The 20,991-nt window shown below is 33.9% G+C and overlaps 1 protein-coding gene across 3 annotated transcripts in view; it reads right to left on the minus strand.

Annotated features, from left to right (window-relative positions):
• GRIK2 (glutamate ionotropic receptor kainate type subunit 2) overlaps positions 1–20,991 on the minus strand; it is a 360,582-nt gene that overhangs the window by 165,186 nt on the left and 174,405 nt on the right. For all 3 annotated transcript variants that reach the window (XM_085056272.1, XM_085056271.1, XM_085056273.1), the window contains exons 8-9: positions 7,224–7,367; positions 5,853–5,960 (exon numbers count right to left, since the gene is read on the minus strand). In XM_085056272.1, coding sequence (XP_084912398.1) covers positions 5,853–5,960; positions 7,224–7,367 — 252 coding nt within the window. The remainder of the gene's footprint in view (positions 1–5,852; positions 5,961–7,223; positions 7,368–20,991) is intronic.

A 20,991-nucleotide genomic window follows, 5' to 3' on the forward strand; every position in this document is an offset into this window, starting at 1 on the left:
CAAAGAATATGTGTGTCTCAGAAATACAATTGGAAAATAACATCTAACACATCATTTCAAAGTATTGAAATCAAGCCTTGCTACCAGCAAAACTCTCCCTTATTTACTGTTTTAATACCATTTGATTTGGTGAGTTGAAAGGCTTTCAGAAAACACAAAATGTTCAGCCTTGCAGCTTGGCCACAATTAAGGAATTGTAAAAGGATTGCTAACATTTAATTGCAGTGTTCTGTTAATTATGAAAATCACAGTGTTTGCTTTACTTCAAAGACCAAACTAGAGTAGAATAACAAGGAATGACAAAGACCAGAACTTGAGTCTGTCCCTGAATAATTGAAGCTGAACTAATTTGCTCTATGAAATATAACTTCAAGTGCACAAATTGCACAACATTTTCTAAGGAAACACCATCAACTTATATGATGAATTTCAAATCCTAAATTCATTAAATCATATGCTTTGTTCAAGTTCATGTTCATAATTCAAATTTATATTGGCAAAACGTAAGACATTGCTAACTAAAATACTTCCTCTCTTACTTTTTAGCACAGTCACAGGCACAAGCAAAAGAATACCAGCTGTTAGAATTTGGCTTTTATCTAACTACAGACTTAATCCACTGAATGTCAAAATTAAACATTTTTTTTTATTATCTTTATTGATGAGCTCAAACTCAACAATTTGCACCATAGCTTCTATATATTACTGATATATACAGCTCCCAAATCACACAAACATTTTTTCAAAGCTGTATCATGTAAAAAAATTGTGCATAAATAGTGAAGCAAGTTAATTATTTTCTATTTGTTTCAGCACAAAGTTTTAATTTTTAAGTAGCCTTTTGAACTGAAAAGAACTGCCAATGTGTTTTTACTAGAAAAGTTTAAACATCAAACATGTAGAAAAAGCACATCAAAGTAATCTATAACTGAAATTCAAACAAGCAACAATTTAATTTTGTGTATTATATTTATTTCAAGCAAACTTAAAAATTTTCCTAAAGAGTGAAACAGGTATTCATACATACAATTAAGAGAGAATATTTACACAGTAAATATAGTCCCAAGAATTTACTATGTTGTCAAGCCTTCAATCTCCTATTCTTCTTTTCAATTCCCCTAATTGGCTAAATCATTCTGAAGCAACCATGCCAATCTGAACATTTTAACACTTGCTATCCAAAGTACAGGATCCAAAGCAGGTGTTCACATGAACATGTGCTCCACAGTGAGACAAAGAAAAATGATGGAAAGAATTACCTTAGGCAAGAACCACCTTATTTAAGTTGAAACAATTCCCAGAGCTCATCATGAATATCATATTCTGCAACATGGTAATTGCAGTGGTCCTCAAGGACATGGGATGCAATTTCCCAACTACGTGTGAATGCTTAAAAACTTTCATCCAAGCTTCCACATATTCAACTTTCAGGTAACTACCAGGTTACTGCAGTCCTTCAAAAGCAGTTCTTCCCTCCCAGCTGGACATCCCCACCCAGCACTGCTTGGTAGCTCTGCAGGCGAAAAAGGTCTTGACTCTGTGAAGGCTCTGCTTAGCAATTGCTGAAACATTCCTGTGTTATCAACACTGTTTTCAGCTCAAATCCAAAGCACAGCCCCATACAATCTTATAGAAGGAATTCAACTCTGTCCTAGCCAAAACTATTACCATATTTTATCATCCCCCCCAATCAAAGAAGCATTGTACACTCATGAAATTTAAAATTTTCTGAGTTTACATATGCTCTAGAGCACTATACTGAGATTCAGTCTCACGAGATGCTAGTCACAAAAATTCAGTAGCTTTCTTACTTCAGCATGTTTGAAAAGTGATTTATCTTCATGAATAGATAAGTATGCTTTCAAGTATTATTCTTTTTGATTTTTCTTCAAAGTTCTGAGAAAATTAACATTATTTTTGCTCTGAGTCAATCAAAACTGTGAATATGACTCACAGTGAAATGCCACAAGCATTGTATTAGGAAGGATCATTGCCTTTCTGCAGTGGTACCAACTAACTAGGCAGCAAAAACCCGAGCCATATTCAAGTCTCAAAGAGTTGACAAATCTATCTATGGCATACTATCTCTATGTAATTTTGTGGAGTAGTCAGTGGTAGTGGTGGTTGCATCAAGGAGATAATTGTACTCCATTAGGAATAATATTATTTCTTCATCTGTATTTCCCATTTGCAAATTGCTAATTTAGTTTGCTTTTGTCATTAATATTAATATTCATGCCTTCTATGCCAAATATAACATTAATAACAACACTTCAATACTTCTGCATCCCATAGATTTGCTATGTCTTTTTCTTCTCTTTTACGAAACCTGTTGCTTATGCTATTTGCTGTTTTTCTTTATCCAGATCATTGTTAAAGATACAAAATAAAACAAGATCTTACATTGATATGCTGGACAATGAATTACAACTAATTTTGTGTCATTTATGGTTACTCTGTGCAAAGGTTTCTGAGCAAGGCTTCAAGCCAGTTGTAATATCTCTTATTCAGGATATGTGATTTTTCTCCAGTGACAAATTTTCATATCAAAAGTGGTATTAAATTCAGGTATTTTTTATCTCCTTGAAGTATAAAATAATTTTCCTCACAATGCAGCCTCAGTGTAAAGACTGATTGACTGCAATTTAAATTATAATTTATTATGCTGGAGTGTCACAGTTTTGGATTTTCACTGTGCTTAATCATGAATAGTTTCATTCTGTCCAGAGTGACTGCAATAAAATTTTGTGGTACATTACATTAGCAGCATTCCAATCATCTCTTAATTTCACCGTTTTCATCTTACATGGAGCTATCATATTTGTCAGACAAGAATTTTTATTTGGAAACATACTTCTTATTGACTGATGCCTGATTATCACCTCTCATTCAAGAGTTTCAGGAACAAGTATTATATGGAAAATCTGGGATCACACATGGCATTTTTTTTAAATCAACGAGAAATTGTTCTGCTGTCACTGACTTCAGCAGCTGTTGAACTTCAAACACATGATTTAGGTAATTTCCCATTATACTAATCAGGCAATTCATCTAGGTCATATTTTTACAAAATCTAAGTTTAAAAAAAAATAGGTCTTAAAGCAATTTTTCACAATAACTCTCTTTTTTCCCTTCCATCAATACTTTTCTCCTCATGGATTAGAGCTAAAATTCTTGAGTTAAACTGCTGTCCTTCACAAAAGAATTTTTCCCACCTTATTTGGAAAGAAGTTAGATGAAATAGTTTACAGTATGGAAACATGACATACATTGTATGGCACACAGAATTCTTATCTCCCCAGCTTTTCTCATCCTACAAGAGGAAGGATGGACAGAAGAAATGAAGAAAAAGACTGTTCAGGAACTCTAACACAGAAAGAGAGGTCTGACAAAATTGTTTGGGAAGAACATTAAGAACGTACAAGATAAGGACAAAGACGTGAAAAGGCTCCTGAAGGAAGAAGAAAATAGAGAGAAAGGGCATGGAAAGAGATTAATAGGTACAAGGGAGAGGAACTAGATGAGGGAGAGGGATTAGATGGAAAGGGAAACGGGCAGGGAGGGTGTGGAGGGAGAGAATAAGGAATGGTAGAGCAAGGAAAAAAGGAAAGAAGGAGGGAGTAGCAGAAAGCAGGAGAGAAAGGGTGTGATGTAGAGATGAAGTGCACAGGTGCAGGGAGGTAGCAGACTGAGAGAAGAGTGATTCATCACAGCTTTAACAGAATTCAGCCTTGGAGAACAAACCCCAACTTTGAGACAGCTCTTTTAAGTAACAGAACTGGCTAAAATGTACTCTTTCTACTAGGAACTCCAGAATTGAATCATTCACCCCGGATTCAAGAAGAATAAGGTTTTCATTCTTTCAGAGTAATGAAGTTTTGTTCAAAGAGAAACATTTATCCATTGGCATTGATTTATTTTTCTCAGTAAAATACCCTATATGTTCCATAAGCAGTTCAATTGGATGTGCATATGCTTTAATTTTCTTTTTCCTAATCCTGTATCCTTACGTTCCACATATACAGTAACTGATGATTACTGCTCCTTCCAAAGATTGTCACCACTTTTTGGTGAAAAAAATAATATTGTCTCTTCAAATTATCACATGACCAAAATAAGCCATGAAGGCAGAAAAAATATCTTTTCTATGAAAATCTTTATACACAGCTTAAGCTTTTTTTTAAATATCCTTATGCTTTAAAAACTATTTTTGTTGTTTCTTACTTATATTTCAACATAACTGTTTCCCAAGTTCCTTTTTTCTATTATGTGTTTTAGAGTACTACTGTATTTCCTGTTGAATTTTATTGTCTTCCATATTTCTAATCTCTGTAGACCTTTTATGGTTTATCTCTATATTATCACAGATGTATATATCTCCTAGTATATTGTCAAGTGAGATTTTATTTTCCAGAAATCTCATGTCACTTTGTGGTTCCAAAATGCCACCCAATGTCCTTAAAGCCATTCTAAATTACAAAGTCTTCCTTTCCTCATTTTCAACAGTTGACACTTACATGCAGACTCTTCAGCCACTACTGACTTATTCAGCTATTACCATGACATAAATTCTTCCATTTCTGTTAACAGTAAGGAAGAAAGGTTGCAGTTTACCTATTCTACTTACACAAAATGCTAATTTACTTTTCAAGTCTAATCACTACTATATGTATATATATCTATTTCCCCCTTAAGTGTCCAGAGCTCACTTCATGGGAAACTTCATAAGAGAAATCTACTGTCAGTGTATGCTGAACATTTTAATATACAGTTTAGACAGCCTCGTGGTTTCTGAACTACTCCAAATCTTCCCAGTAAGAGAAAATTAATATTCCAAAGCTAGTCCTGTGAGAAAAACTTTTGGAGAAATACATTGTTTATGCCAGCTTCTCCATTCAATGATTTACAGAAGAAAGGCAATGCAACTCTGCAGTATGGTCCCTTCTCTTAATTTCTGTTTTATTTGTGCCCATAATTATTACCCTGAGATAATAGCTCATAGAACTTTACCTAAAGATGAAGGAAAACATAGTTCCTATAGGACACTGAACACCACATCCAAATGCAAACTACAAGGCAAATGCAAGTGGCAAAACCTTTGCCTGCTGATCACAACAATGTGAGATGCTGTATTTTCCTGCATTGCCTCTTCATGGTAAGGTGGCTGGAGGGAAGATGGTCTGATTTCAGATCATAACAGTGTCATGTATGTAGGCCAAATATCAGTACATGCTTCCTGAGTACTTAAGCTGAAATACAGACAATATTAAGCTACATGGAAAGACCATTTCTCAATTCTTTGGTCTTTCACTCCGTCTCTGTACAAGAAAAATTAATGTCAGGAGACAGCTAAGCCAGTCAGGCTACCAATTCTTAATTATTTAGTACCACTTACAGAGAGAAATTCTGACTTCACAAGAAGATTCAAAATTCTTTCTGAAAATGCAAAATAGCTAAAATCAAACTAGTTTATTACACTCAGATTGTGGTAATTTGTCCTGAATAAGTAAAGATGTAAAGAAAATACAAATATATGTACCCACAGGTTCACACAGTCAATGCAATCAGAATCATAATTAAAACTAAACATGATATATATTGAAAACAATGTATGACTTCAGGCCCAGTTATTCACTCTTTCCTAGTCCTCTTGAATCTAAGAATGTGGCTCAAAGCACACAATTAAGCCAGACATCAAGATAACAGCTTTTACTGGAAGACTTTGAAACCAGATAATGAGCTGAGAACAAGTATACTGTTTTACATAACTCATTAAATACTATTGTAAATGTTTTTAAGGGATGAGTTTTTGTTTCGTTTCCCAACTCCTTGAAGGCAAATGTCTTACACACCTTTTCAAGACCTTCTTCCTTGAGGCTGATGACATCTAAATCAAAATCTGTCCTTAAACCATTGGTTTTGTTGAAAGTTATCCTGCCTGTGAGGCCTTCCCAGTGGGCCTATGGAGAAAGAAAACACAATTTCTATAAATAAATACCTCTTCCTATTTTCCCCAAAAAGGACAAATTTTACTCCTGCCAAAATGGGATCATTAATTATTCATTTTATGTAAATAATTCACCTTGTGGTTGATTTTTTTGTTTTTAAATATTTTGAAGTTACTTTTTGCTAATTAAATCAAACTTTCCTTCAGTCTTCATAGACAATTTTTTAAACATCATTTTTTTAAATTGCATGTCAGGCAATAGATTCTTCTACTGAATTAGATAAAAGGCTGTTTTGTTTTCAGTCCTCCATCATTCATGCATGCATTTCCCCTTCTGCTTCCTTACACACCTCCCCCTCCCCAAGCTTCAATCTGTTTCATTAATACTGGACTTCATTTTTTGTCAGGAAATTTTATTCAAATAAAGGCTTACTTTTGCAAGATGTTGATTCCCCTGAAACCACATTGAGACAGCAAAAATTGAGGTCAGTGAGCCAGCCTTCCAGAGTTTATTCCTTACTCTTAATGAAGTGCAATAGCCTCATTCTTTTATGACTTAAAATCCACCCTAGTTCTAAAACTATATGAAGTAGTGGAGAAACCATGTGAAATAAAATTATCATCCTAGAAGGAGCCAATACTTTAAAAAAACTACAGTCCATTGCAAATAATTATCCTCACCGTGATATTTTACATATCTAGATTGCGAAACACTGTATTAGGAGTCGCAGTATGAGAGACTTGAATAGTCTATAGTGTTCACCTTTCACACCTTTAATCTCCTAGCTTTACTATCACTATGTATCAGTATCTAAACATCATCTTCGGAGATCAAGGAGACCTATAGTAATTCACCATAGAAAATGAAGAAAAAAAAATTTAAAACAGGAAGTAAAATTCATTCCTGGACCCTTTGAACTTAAGCCAAATATTTAGTTGCTGAATTTCTCAGAATCTGTCTGTGCTTTAGAGTTTCAGGTGTTTGGGGTTCTGTGCCACTAATGCTCCACACAGACCCAATTATCTACAAACATGAGTTTGATTTAGAACACAGTTATTTCACCCTTTCATATTTCTTTGTTCCAACTAATGCTTGAGGAAAACCCACTTTCAAATAAAAATGCTGTCTTGCTTGTCAAACTCCCTATACATAACAAGATGAGAGATTACCATCTACTGAAAAAAAAAGGCAGAAGCCAAACAGAGTGCAAGCAAAAGAAAAGGGGAATTGGGAGAAAAGAAAGCAGGGGAGCAAGACATTTTATTAGTGACTTACCTCCTTAATGAGACTCATAAATCGGGTCCCAAAGCGCCATGGTTTGTGGCGGTTGCACTGTAGTGAGCTGACTGTCATCTGTGGGAACTGCTGGACAGCCACCGACACCACATGAACAGCATCATACATTAGTGCTGCATCCGTCTGGAATGAGAGCAACATCAGAGCCATGAGCGCAAAGCAAACACATGAGACAGGCCAGCAGTGAGAGAAGGAAAAAACAAATTCGCACTGCTCATTATGCTAAAGGGGAAAAATGGTCCAATTGCTTGTGCAACACTGTAAAATGTAGCCTTGTTGCCAAGTCCTACATGAGTTATGTCAGGATCTTCAGTCAGTCTCAGCTTTTTTTTTTAATGCTGTAAAAAGGGTTCAAATAGCTATTTTTCAGGATCATGGGAGTACACTAGTATCTGATGACTCATTATTTTTAAAAAGCAGCACGTTAGGGAGCTATATAAATCACTGTGTGCATGTTTGATTCAAGTTGGTTATTTTCACAAGTGAGGCAAAAGAAAAAAAGAAACAATTACCATGTTGACAAAACCTTAACTATAAAGGAAAGTGTACAGGCTAAGGAAGCAATGTTTCTTGTTCTGAAATTACAGACAAGATTCTGTCCCAATGGAACTCAATTGATTGATTAATAACTTTTTAATGTGTATCATTTTAAATCCCTATGGCAGAACTAGTCAGTATCTTCAATAAATCAGAGGTAGATTAGAATTACATTAAAATGCACATTCATTTTAATAGTTTTCTTGTCCCATCCTAAATAAATAGGTTTAGACATAGTGACTGCTAAGTAATGTAGTATTAGCCAAGGACAGAGACAGCCTCTCATTGCACACAGTCCTGCTGTACAAGAAGGTGATACCTCTCTCCTGTTCTGTTTGATAAACAGAGGCATGACTCGGAACCAAAAGCACCAGAGGACCTTAGATTCAGCTGGTAGAAATGAGTGCTACGCCATCTGCTCAGCATACCTTAGAGAAAAAGGACCTATTTCCCCTTCTCATTCACGTAATTAGTGAGCTGTGAAATTAGTTCTTTAATGGATAGGAAACCTGGAGATTATTGCACTTGTCACAATACAATACAATGCAATACAAAATGAGCTTATATAGTGCCTTTCACACAAAGGCATCCCAAGGCGCTTTACAATAAAACTAAATATAAAAATGCAAAAATATTCTACCATTATAGCACATAAGCTATTGTTAAAGAGAAAAATATACATTCACATTTAAATGGCTGTCCCAAGGAGAGTTTTCAAAATTCAAACAGAAATAAATCCTAATTTTAAAATAGCTGGTATAATAGGTTTCAATGATCTCAGGCTCCAAGTAGTTTATGCAGGGCTCCAAAGCAGTCAGAAAATATTTTTGCTGCCAAATTGTTCATTATCTGCAAAGCATTAAAGTGCTTTTAAGGCAAGCAGATATTTGACAAGGAGGCAGTGAAATACCAAAAAGTTGGAATGACATGCTGAGTAAGCATCATGCAAAGTTTAATATTCTAGAAGCAAGACTTGGCAGTAGTTGAAGTCTAGACAACAGCTTTTTAAATAAACTACATAGTAAGTACAACACATAAATCTGGCTCAGAAATGCAAACTTTTTTTTAAATCAGTTTTACTTCTAAAATTGTAGTCCTTGTACCAATGAAGGAAAATTGAAATTGTTATGAGACTTTAGCAAAAACAGCTCGCAAAGAAACAATCAGAAATTCACCAGCACCAACTGATTAATTAGATGCAAATTTGGAAGCAGAACTGTTAAGACTCATCAGAAGGAATCAAATGGACATTATGCCAGATGCAGAACAACACGGCTTTCTGTCAAATTCTATAAGCTGCTGAGGTGGAAATTTGTAGGATGACAAAAACACCCAAAGAAGTCAAAGGCACATGATAAGTTCCAGTAGATATACACTGTGAGGCACTGGAGCAGGTCATTCACAGATATTGTGGATATTCCCAGCACTGGAAATTTTCAAGTCTGGTTTGGATGGAGCTCTGAGCAATCTGGTCTACTGCAAGATATCTCTGCTCACAGCAGAGAGGTTGGAACTAGATGATCTTTAAGGTCCCTTCCAACCCAAAGCATTCTATAGTCCTTTGATATTTGTCGCACTCTCTTGTAATGGTTAATCAGTACTGTAAGGAAGGTTTTAGTTTTGGGAGCTTGGAGCTGGAGCAGAAGTTTTGCAGAGTAGTGTTTTTTACTGGTTTCTAACCTACATGGGCAAAGCTAATAAAGAAGAAACCCACTTTAGCCTAGATCTCATCCAAGGAGAAATCTTCCCCACATCGTGGAGCAAACTGCTTCATCGCAAAGTTTTTCTGCCCTTCTTATAACATAGAAGATATATGATTTTTAGTGACCTTCAGTATGGCTGTTAGTTAGATAAGAATCCACTGAAAGTCCTGAAACCAAATGGGCTATTTTATTTATAGCTGAAACCCAAGGTGTGCATCCCTTTCTTAAGACCTTAAAAATAAACCCAAAAAAACCACACCAACCAAAAATGAAAAACCCACCAAAACAAAGAAAGATTGTGAGAAAGGGCTCACACTGTGACACATAGATAAAATTCAGGAAAGCCTAACAAAACAGAGAAATCATGGCCTTTGTAAACATCTTCAGACTTCAGTACATAAGAGTTCATTGTTGCCATTGGATATTTGAGGCAACAAATGAGCTAACTGCTTTAAGAATGAACCCCTGTGATTAATTAACTAGTAAGAGTACTTACTACTATTATTCATATCAAGTTACAAACACATCATAAATTAAATATATCTAGATTTTCATGCAAAAACAAGTATGTTGTTAAAATTCTTTTTAAAAGCCTGAACTGTTCTTTAAATGTTCTAGAAGAAAATGTCCTATGCAAACTAAAACAGAAATAAAAAATTACCCTTGACATATAGTATTCTTATTCTCTAGTCAGTTTTGTATTAAACTGAATTGGCTCATTAAAAATTTCAATGAAGATATTGTACAGTTCCCTTAATGCATAGCATGAGCCAAGCTTATTCTGCTGATTAGTAAAGTATGCATATACTTCATTACGTTTTAGTTCTTATGCTATCTTTACCTGCATATTATCTGAATGATACTACTACAGTAGGTAGAATAGCTTATAATTTTCATATGCAGTTCATTATTGTCTTCAAGATCATCTTTGTCTTCCTATCTTTAGTCAGTCAGTTTTTATCCTTGTGAGATAAATCCAACTACATTTAAAAGGTCAAACTGTTCATAGGGCTTTGCCTAGTATCTGATGGACACTAATGTATTCTGGAAAATTTTGTGCATTAATTAAAATGATGCTTAAGTTCTTTGAAGTGTGACTTCCTTAGCCACATCAAGAATGAAATGAAACTGCAAATGCTCACAAATGTATACCTGCATTTGTTTCCTAGGTGACCATGACAAAAGTATTCAATAAATGCATAGAAGAGAAAGAACACTTTCACGTTTTATTAACAAAGTCCTTGAAAATGTGTGAACACATTAAAAGCAATTCATATAAAGTCTTTAATCAATTGTAAAACTTATTTCATCATATATAATAAATCATTTGTTACTGTATGGATTTCAGACTGTAGTGTCTTCTGAAATAAACTTAATTCAGACTGACTGTGGTCACTGGTTTAAGTGCTAACATGCCCATTTCATACTGCAACACATTTTTCTTGCTAAGCTTGTATTTATGGTACTTCTCCTTCCAAGAGTTTAGAACAGAATGAGAATGTTCCATTCCCATTTGGCAAAAGGGGTGTAAGTGGACAAGGCAGGGCATGTTCCATAAGGAATGAATTTTCCATTGGCATTTATAAATGGTATTTTATTTCTTACATAACAGTAATGCTCTGGATAGAACACTAGATGCAAAGTCAGGTGGTTGGGTTTGGTTTTTTTTCAACTCCCAGTATATCCAGTCTATTAATAGTCAGGTATATGAAGGACAGAGATGACATAGTACAATTTGAAGAGTGCAAATAGCAGCTCTTTTTCTTTAATTTAACGGCCTGAGCAAGTAGCAGATTCTGGAGGTACAATGAACAGGACAACTTAATCAAATTTTCTCTGTCCCCAGCATAACCTTTTTAGGGAAAAGGAACATTATTTAGGAGTCACTGCACAGTAAGGATTTACAGTGGAATACTTACTTATTTCAAAACCGTCAAAAATGTCTTATAATCTCCTTAGCCTGCTAAGTACCTCTCCTTTGATAATTACTTATTCTTCTCTTTTATATTTAGTGACAATTTAACACACAATACATAATTATAAGTTAGAAAACCTTGAATAAATGGCATTATTTCATAAACAAACAAAACACTTCCATTTTTTTTTCTACCAAACTCCCCACCACCTGCCTTTCTTTTTTATTCTTGTATTTTAGGTTATTTCCATTGTGTGCACAGTGAACAGAAGTAGGCCTCTGTCCAAGCTTTTTTTTATTATCATTATTTTCCTTTGAAGACTGATTTTCCTATAGAAGCTGCCTCTGCTTCCTTTCTTTTGAACAACTTAAAAAAATGATGTGAGAAAAGTCTGATGATACTTAGAAGTCAAGAAGCAAAGACTACCTACAGTGCAGGAGAGGTCTCATTACTGGCACTATTACTTTCCTTAAAGTTTGTCCTGTTCGATAAAAGATAAAAAGTTGACTTTAAAAATTGCTGGATATAAACTACAGAAACAATGATAGTTACACATAAAAATAGGCTAAGATTTAATTACAAAAAACTGCAAAAATCTGTAGTTTCCTTATTATAGATTCTACTATTGCTTGACCGAAAATTTTAAGGGCCAGATCTTGAATTGTGTTAGGACAATGATTTCAACCCACAAGACAGAGTAACTAGCAACATAAGAACTTTTTCCCCCTAAATTCTCATATGATGTGGAGCCAAGGGTGCTAACGTTACCCTACTCCATTCACTACATATTCTTGATCAGCTACCTCCAAAATATACTTTCAAATCTGCCCTACAAAGAGATTTTTCAAGAAGGTCCAGAACAAGAGATTAATATTGAAGAAAGTAATTTTTCTTTATCTTTTCTTTTAGCAGCTGTGTTAAAGAACATAGAAACCAAGCATGGATAAAAATATTACAAAACAAACAAAAAGGCCTAATAAACCCAATGGGAGTAATTTTATCTTAGAGGTAGAGGCTTAAGTTGTATTACATTTAAATATCTTTAACAACCATTAGAAGAACTTCTGCACAAGCCCATCAACAAAAGACATTTCAGTTAGATGATGCCTGACAAATGCAGCATTATGCACACAAATTCCAGAGACCCAACATACTACTACTACTACTACTCACAGAAAGCTCTCCCACACTCAAGGCAATTATAACTAGTGAATGAAATTAAGAAGAAATGGCTTGCAAAACTAGTTCCTCCCCTCCTCAGCTAATAAAATCTATTGCCCCTGAAATCATTTCACTTAATTCTCACTTGCTAACACATCCCACAAAACCATTTTGCTAAGTGAGATTTAATAAATCACTCAGCCTGGGATTAAATTTTACTGTTTTATGAACTGTTAAATTGCATTGTATGCTTATTAATGCTCATGTTTTCTTACTTCTTGACACATTCCTAACTCCACTCTGGGGTACAATTAAGAAAAGAGTACAGATATGTTTTTTCACCCCCAAAAATGCATTCCAAAGGGGAACAAGATATGAACACCAGTAAGCTATAAACAACATTCATCTAACTTTATTAAAAATCAGTTAGCTTTATTTTTTTCAAAATGGGGTAGTATTTCCATTAAGATATAGCTGCCTAAATTTTTTTTTTTTAACATTTAGTGGCCTAGTGAATTTTAGTGTATGTGATTGTAAGTAGAGCCAAAACAGATGATAATTATTTTCCCCATCAACAAAATACTTGTTGTAACATCCAAACTAATTAAATTATCTATTTCATATATTATCAAAAAAGACCTTAAACTAACAGAAATTCTTTTAATTTTTTTTTTTAATCCAGAAAATGTGAACTACCAAGGCTATTTTATGTTTGAAAGTGTAAATTTTGGCTTACACAAACAAACAAAAGAAAATAAAGGATTTCCTCTTTTGCCTCAGTGCTTCCATGTTTGATCTCCAATTCAAAGAGAAAAAGCAAAGTGAAACATGAAACAAAGACAAATTGTTAGAAAATGCCAAGAGAATAAAGGAATAGGAAAAGGACTCCAAATGACAGTCATATGGTTGCCACACTTCCTATCATTGCATTGTGTTTATATAATATATATCCAGGTGAAAGATATTCTAAAGTACTTTATCAACCTTACTTCTGAACTTTAGAAATTATGGTATGTGCTCCAATATTATTTGCAATAAAATACCCCATCACACCCTTATATACCTTAGGGACAGATAGCAAAAACCTAATTACAAGGAACAATGGGTCATTATTTGGTGTTTGGCAGTCTATTTCCTCTCATCTGTTCTCAAGTTCAAAAAATCAATATGACTGTGATCTCTGCAACTCCATCAACCACATCCACAGTAAAGACCTGACTGCTACTATTGTATTAGCTCAGCATTCAAGACTTATCACACCACATGAAAAGTCCTTCTGCATGAGCAATTCATAAGTAATTACAGAAAGATCCTACTCAGCATACACAGTAGATACTTTTGTACCCTCATGCAACAAGAAAGTACACCTGGCAATGCAAATGAGAGGGATAAAGCTAATATAATCCAGACATTAAATGTTAATCTCATCAAAAATAGAGGGGAAAACCCCACATGTTGTAAAGGATGAATCTCTAAATACTTTATTTTTGTATCCTGTAAAAATTGCACAATATTTGAGGATTTCAGAGCTTTCACATCTTCAAATTTTGTAGGTGAAATGACAAAAATAAGTGTATATTAATTTTGAAATTCAGATAAAACACTTAGGAGTATTCATAATACATTTCCTTCTGCTTTAAATTTATCTCCTCTTAGAAAGGACTAATGATACAGAATTTAATGTCTTCAGCAAAAAAGGTGATTACATGTTCAGCATTGCAACATTCATGTTTGCAGGCAAAACAAATTGTGAAGCAGTATAAAACATAAGTAACCCATGAGAGAACATAAATTTCTTTCAAAATAGAATTATGCTTTATGTCATTCTTCTATAATTCTTTTATTAATTTATGTCTTATGGCTCTGTTCTAAATAAGTAATTTATTCTTTTTTCTTTTGAACTAACACCTCCTTAAAATCAGTAATACCTAAAGAAAAAGGTATTAAAAGACACACTGCTAGCCTGCGATTTAGAAAATCAATCTTTTTTTAGATTTTAAAAGTAGATAATTTATCTGGTGATTTTTTTGTCTTTGAGATTGTTTTGAGGTTTGGAGCTTTTTTGGTTTTGTTCTGATTTGTTTGAGAAGCATATCTATTTTTTACATTCTTCATTTTTTTTTCATAAATCTTTGATCAACTTGTATGCTATATGTAGATGATAGTCTAGACAGATTATAGAAAAGCAAATTGACCTTGCAATATTACTTGGGTTTTTTTTTACTATTGTGCCTCTACCAACTGCTTTTCACTGTATAATTACTTCTTCAATTCAATGGAGTTCTCCATTAATTAATATTTATTTCAGAAAAAAACTTTTTATCATGTTATGATGTTAGTTCTAATAATCAGATTCTCATAAATGGGTGATTCCAGCTTCACAGAGTAGACATGGAATTAAATACATTAACATATTTGCATTAGACACATTTTGTTTTGATTAAAATCTGCTTACAGTAAGTCAATTTATTCAGTGATTGAAAAGCTGCATTCTCATTTGTGATACTACTTTTCCAGGCTATCATCTACAACTGCACTCATAAAACCATTCTAATATACTAGCCCACAAAAATTTACCTAATTTAAAAAAAGTTTCAAATTGCAACGGTTCAGGAAAGGCTGAGTAACTTTTAATGGGATCCTCAATGGGTAATGAAGAGAGGTGTCTTGTACTGAAAGATTATTTGAAAATTACTTTGGTACTTTGACATCCTTGAAGAGCAAAGCACACAGACATTAAAAGTATATTAAAATAAGGCTATATGAACAAACAAATTAAGATAAAGAAAAATTGTATGTGTGGGTTTTAGGTATGTGAAATTTTCAAAACTTACAATTCACTTGTAGTAATTCAGTACTAGAGGGAATAAAGGCTTATTAATCAGAACAACTCAAACTGATATTGCTACAATGTTAGACATGGATGCTTTTCTGGTGAATATAAGAATCTACCACAGTCTTCCAGGTGATCAGAATCTTGGTATGTTCAATAAAATTTGTAGTAATACACAGAATTCAAATTCACACAGTGATCCATCCTGAAAATTCTGGAACTCTCTCTAAGCACAGTTCACTTTCAAAGGGATATTTATACCATAAAGCCAACTGATAGTATATAATTTTCATAATTACTAAACCAAAAATAGGAACTGAAAAAATTGAATATTCTTCCAGCTTTTTCAATACTCCATCAGGATTCCATCCATCAGGGTAACAGTCAAATTTCTTCACTGCATCTAAATCTACATTTAAAAATAAAAATGTGTCCAAGCTTATGTAGAAATTTTAATAATTTATTTGCATGTCTATGGCTAATCTGGTGAGATTTTATTTTTCCTGAAACATACACATACCTCTTAACCATGGTTAAGCAAGATTTAAAAGCATGTTTTCATACCATTTATCTTATTTTTCAGAACACTGTCCATGTCTGAAATTCCAGACTGTAAGAAAGAAGAGAGAAGAGAAAGAAAATCGAGGAAATATGGAAGTATTTGGCCTCAGATTTCTAGTTTAATCATTCATGCTCACAAACTCCCCCAGCCAAATGGCCTTTGACAGATAAAAAAATATTCTAGTCTTGTGTCTAAAACTCGATTGAAGAGATTATTGCTCAGGTACGGAAAATTTACAGGAAGTAATACAATACTTTTATGATCCCTGGATAGCAAACAAACTCAAAATATAATGTCACAAAATTGAAATCACAAAGGATCACATTTCACCTAGATGCCTAATGTTATGGTCTTATTGAAACAGGTTGCTTTGCAAAGAATCCTACACAGAAATAAACTCAAAGAGGTTAAAATTTGTATCATCTTATTTTCTTCATCTCTTATTTCCTATAAAAACTTTCATGGACAATTGAAAAATGCATATTCATAGAAGGAAAATGCTTTCTCCTGAAGTTGTTAATCTAAGATGTTAACTTCTGCCCTTGATAAAAAAAAATCCAGATATCACAGAGTGCATTAAATGTCATGGTTATTTAGGAAAACCTATCCTGTCTGGTCATGAATAGCTCAAGGCAGCAGGCAGCATACAAATGATATCTACAAGACAGTAGTTTCTTCATTTTAACATGATTATCTATTTCATCTCATATTCTAATGAAATTGGGAAGGCCTGAGTAATCTAAAGCTCAAAAGGCAGATATTTCAAAGTCTCAAAGTTCTTAGCAGTTGATTTCTTTACAATTTTTAATCTAATATTTAATTAAAAATGTAGCAAAAAAATTATCCAGTTATAAAAATCACAAAAAGTCTTTGAGTTCCAATGAGGTACAACTATTTTTAATTTGTCAGAAAGAAAGCAACGTAAGAAGATAAGTATTTCTGGGGAGAATAATTTCTGCATGAGTTCCTTATATTGAAATATCTAAGAACCAATCTATCCATACATTGCAGTAATTTAAGAATCTCAATCTCACAGAGATTGAGTTCACTAAAAACACTAACACAGGAAAAGTGAAATTTGTCATCAGAGCCATTAGTAGGAAAAGACTGCCAAAGCATAGGTAGGGAGCACTTCTTAATCACTTCTTTATTCTCATCACTTATTATGTTTTCCATAGAACTGCTGCCTTTCTAAATGATCTGGAAGTGTTTGCCTCTTGTGTGTTTCCACAAAGAAGTTGATGTATAAGAGTCTGCTTCATTAAATATTTAGCTAAATTAATTTTATTCATAGCCAAGTGCTTTTAACAGGCTTGGTTTGATATTTTAAACAAGTATTAAATCTATATTATTTACTTCCCTTTCTCTATATGGCTTTTTCTATGTCTATTTTTGTTTTAGTCTGTCACCAAAACAAAAACAACACTTGCCCACTCATTTCCCTCTCATCAAGATTTGTTCTCACAATAATTTTTGAAGGCTTCATAACTGTGAAATATTTGTCACAGATTTTGCTTTTGAACAGCAACAAGCTTTTGAAGTGACTCTCCTGATGTGCAACACCACAGAGCAGTGCTCTGGTGCACATCATGAAGAGGTCTCAAAATGCATGAACCAGGCTCTCTTAAAATAAAATTCACTGAAAGATGTGATTAAGGGCTGTACTTTATGTGCTCCATCTGCTAATTGGCTTTGTCCAAAGGAATGGACTAGTGAGAGTCTGAAGCAAAGTAGCTGTAAAGAGAATAGTGTGAAATAAGAAGAGTCAGGTTTTTGGCACCAACAGCTTTGCTTTATGAGGCTGCCTCCAATGGGCCTTTTTACTTGCTATTGTGGACACGTTATAGCTAAATTCCAATGATCACTTAAGAAAATCTGGTGCCATATTCAGGTTTATTCCCTTTTGTTGTTATTCTGAAAATGTTAGTCTTCACTTCATGTCTAATTCAAGTATGCAAATCCTGACCCTGTTTACTAAAAGAAAGGAAAAAAAAAAAAACAAAAACCCACCTCTGATTTGAAACAAAGAAAGAAAAGCTTTCTGCCCTGAAAGGATGGCAGCTACTCATTTAAAGTATGAGAAAATGAAAAATAATAAAGCATTTTTCAACTCCACAAATATGAAGAATGGAGAAGCAACGTGTATATGCAATTTATTTATAGTAGATAATAGCTTTTTATAGTGGTCAATAGAGGGTTGGGTTGAAAGCCATTTGTCAAACTGCACAAATGCATAAGAATTGAAGATGGGAATGGTTGCCTTTGGCTCTAACTGTTAAAAACCAGTTATCAATCTTCATCTAAGTCTTCAAGGAGCTTCTCTCGGTGAGCAATCGATACTGCATTTGCCACAATAGCTCATTTAATTATTTTCATCCTAAATATCCTGTCAGCAGGGGGAAGTCTTCCTGATTTTAATTAATTTTGAGATCATTGATTTTTTTGCCTTTTCCTTTCCTGTGGTTACACATGCAGACACAAAGGCAGACACACACTTTTAGCCTGCAGGCTATGTAAGATGTATGACAAGTCCTTGGTGAAAACCCTGTATATAACTGTAGTATACCTAGATTACATGCAGCTTTACTTTTAAATCTTTAACCTTCAACTGCTGCAAATGAGCCTCTGGCATCTAAACCTAGTTGGGCAAAATAGTAAATTGAAAAGTATGTTTGCTGAATAGTTTTCAATTAAAGAATACTTAAATCAATAGGCAGTAAGGATATCACAGCCACAAGCCTGCTAAAAGTTACAGAGAAACACAAAGACAGAAAATGGAAGTCAGGGAACTGAAAATAGTAGTGGGAATCATGAACTTATATTATATTTGTAAATGAATAAAGGTGTTGTATTAATAGATACCATTAACACCCAAAAATGCTTTAGGCTCTAGAGTGCTGTGTCACATTTCCCCTATGTTAAGTAGTAGAAGCAAACATGACAGTATCCAAGTCATTTAGAACAGAGTCTTAAAATTTCTTAAAGACAAGCTCATAACAGAAGTTAAAGACAACAGGTTTAGTCTATACACCTTAAGAGAATAATGCATCCTCTACATGGAAATCCTTGCTTCCCGTTTGCAGAGAAAGCTGTTAACCATGTTAATCCCTACATTGAAAATTGGTGAGATGGCTACTCTCAGGCTCCCCAGCAAAAGCCTGGGAATCAGGAAATGGAACTCAGCGAGAAGTTCAGTTTTTCCCTTAGAACAACATCAGTATTTCTGTCTAAAAAGTGATGACAATCAGGTAACAAAATATTACTTTAAACCCCCCAAAAAAATTAATTGCCGCTTGTTCTGTATATAGAGCTACCTGTATCAGGGATAGTCCTGCAGAAGGAAACTGGCCCATTAAGAAAAAGGAATTTTCCACTCAAGTAAATGCACTCAAGTAAAAATATGAATAGTTGAAAAATTGTATGTCTTGTGTTTAAAAGATCAGATGAATTAATTTCACTCATATGTATAGTTTGTAATTCCATTTGTGCCACTTCCACGTTTTCAGGAAAAGGAAATGGAAAAAAACCCACCAAACTATAGCAAATAAATTGGCAACTACTCTAATTAATAATGATTAAAATCTAGATACATTCTAGAGTGATTAAAAACCTCTTCATTCATAGCTCCACTACCAGAGATGACATTTTATTTGTAGCTAATAATAAGGCAGTTATATATGATTATTCGTACTTAGCATGGCATGGAATAATTGTGGAGTTACTTACTTTTATGAAAAAATATATAATTTCACAAAATGCCAATACATCAGAAACAAGGGAAAGTGACATGTTTGGTTTTAACGCCACTGTAAAATGCACAGAATTTTCTGCATCAACAAATGTGAGAAAAGGTACAGTATTGCAGAAGAGAAATTAGAGCAACATTAAAGGGATACATAATATAATTTATTACCCTGCTTGTAGTTGTGGTCTTGAAAAGAAAGGCTGTACCCAAGTAGAGGAGCCAGTTATATATATTTTCCATCAACATTCTTAGCTTAGACCTTGGACAATGTTTGCATATGCAGCTTTTAATCACAAAATGGTTTTCTCCACTGTCTTTCCCTGGAAATGATAAAAATTGCCTCTAGAATGAACCCAGTAATCTCTTTCTCTATACCCACAAAAATTAAATACATATCATTTAAATCTGAGAAGCAAGTGGCATTAATTACTTTTTCTTTGTAAATTAAGGGGAGAAAACAACATTTAATATTATTTCAGTTTGTTAAAATCTGAAAAAAATTATCAGATTAAAATACTGGTAAAGTACCATCACTATATTCTCCTTGGATGAGCTACTGCTCTCTAAATGGCTACATATTAAAATTCTGAGAAAGTCACTCTCTCAGCCACAATCCATTAAGCAGTGTATAGTATTAACACAACTGAAAGGATTTGGAAAGTAGATGTTTGTTTGAAAAATGAAAGGTGGGAAAAATAAAACCAGGAAGCAGTTCTGTACTTCAGACACAAATGCAGTTCCTCTCACAGATGTTCCTCAGGGAAATAAATAGCAGCAGCAAGGCCAAGTCAAGAAAGCTCTCTGAGAAGCAAAGCAAGATTGTAAAGTACTCCACCACATGCTCATACTCCTCTGGGAACTGTTATCTTGCTCAAACAAATCCAACTCACTAAAACTGACAGTTGTGCACTGCTCTTTATTCTTAAAGGATTAACATTAGGAAAAAATATGAAGTGAAAGTATCTTTCAAGATGCAAACTAACTGAGAGACTATCTAATCACTGCTGCTTAAAAAGGGAGTATGTGCTGAGACTCCCGTCTCTTTTTTTTTTGAGTATGACTGGCACAAGAAGTCTGCTGAGAGACAGTTTTTTCAAGCTGGTTTACATTTCAAGAAGTAAAAAATAGGAAACTGAGCCACCAAATTATCCTAAGAGAGCAGTAAATATGTGAAAAAACCTCTTAAGGACTGAACACCTGTTTATATACACATTTATGAACACTTCAGAGCTATTACTTGGATGCACATAATACCCTTGGATTTGTGTATGAATATTTTCCAAGTGTACT

Source organism: Lichenostomus cassidix, chromosome 3, assembly GCF_008360975.1.
Source record: "Lichenostomus cassidix isolate B80296 chromosome 3, HeHo_3.0, whole genome shotgun sequence".
Classification (NCBI taxonomy): Eukaryota; Metazoa; Chordata; class Aves; order Passeriformes; family Meliphagidae; genus Lichenostomus; species Lichenostomus cassidix.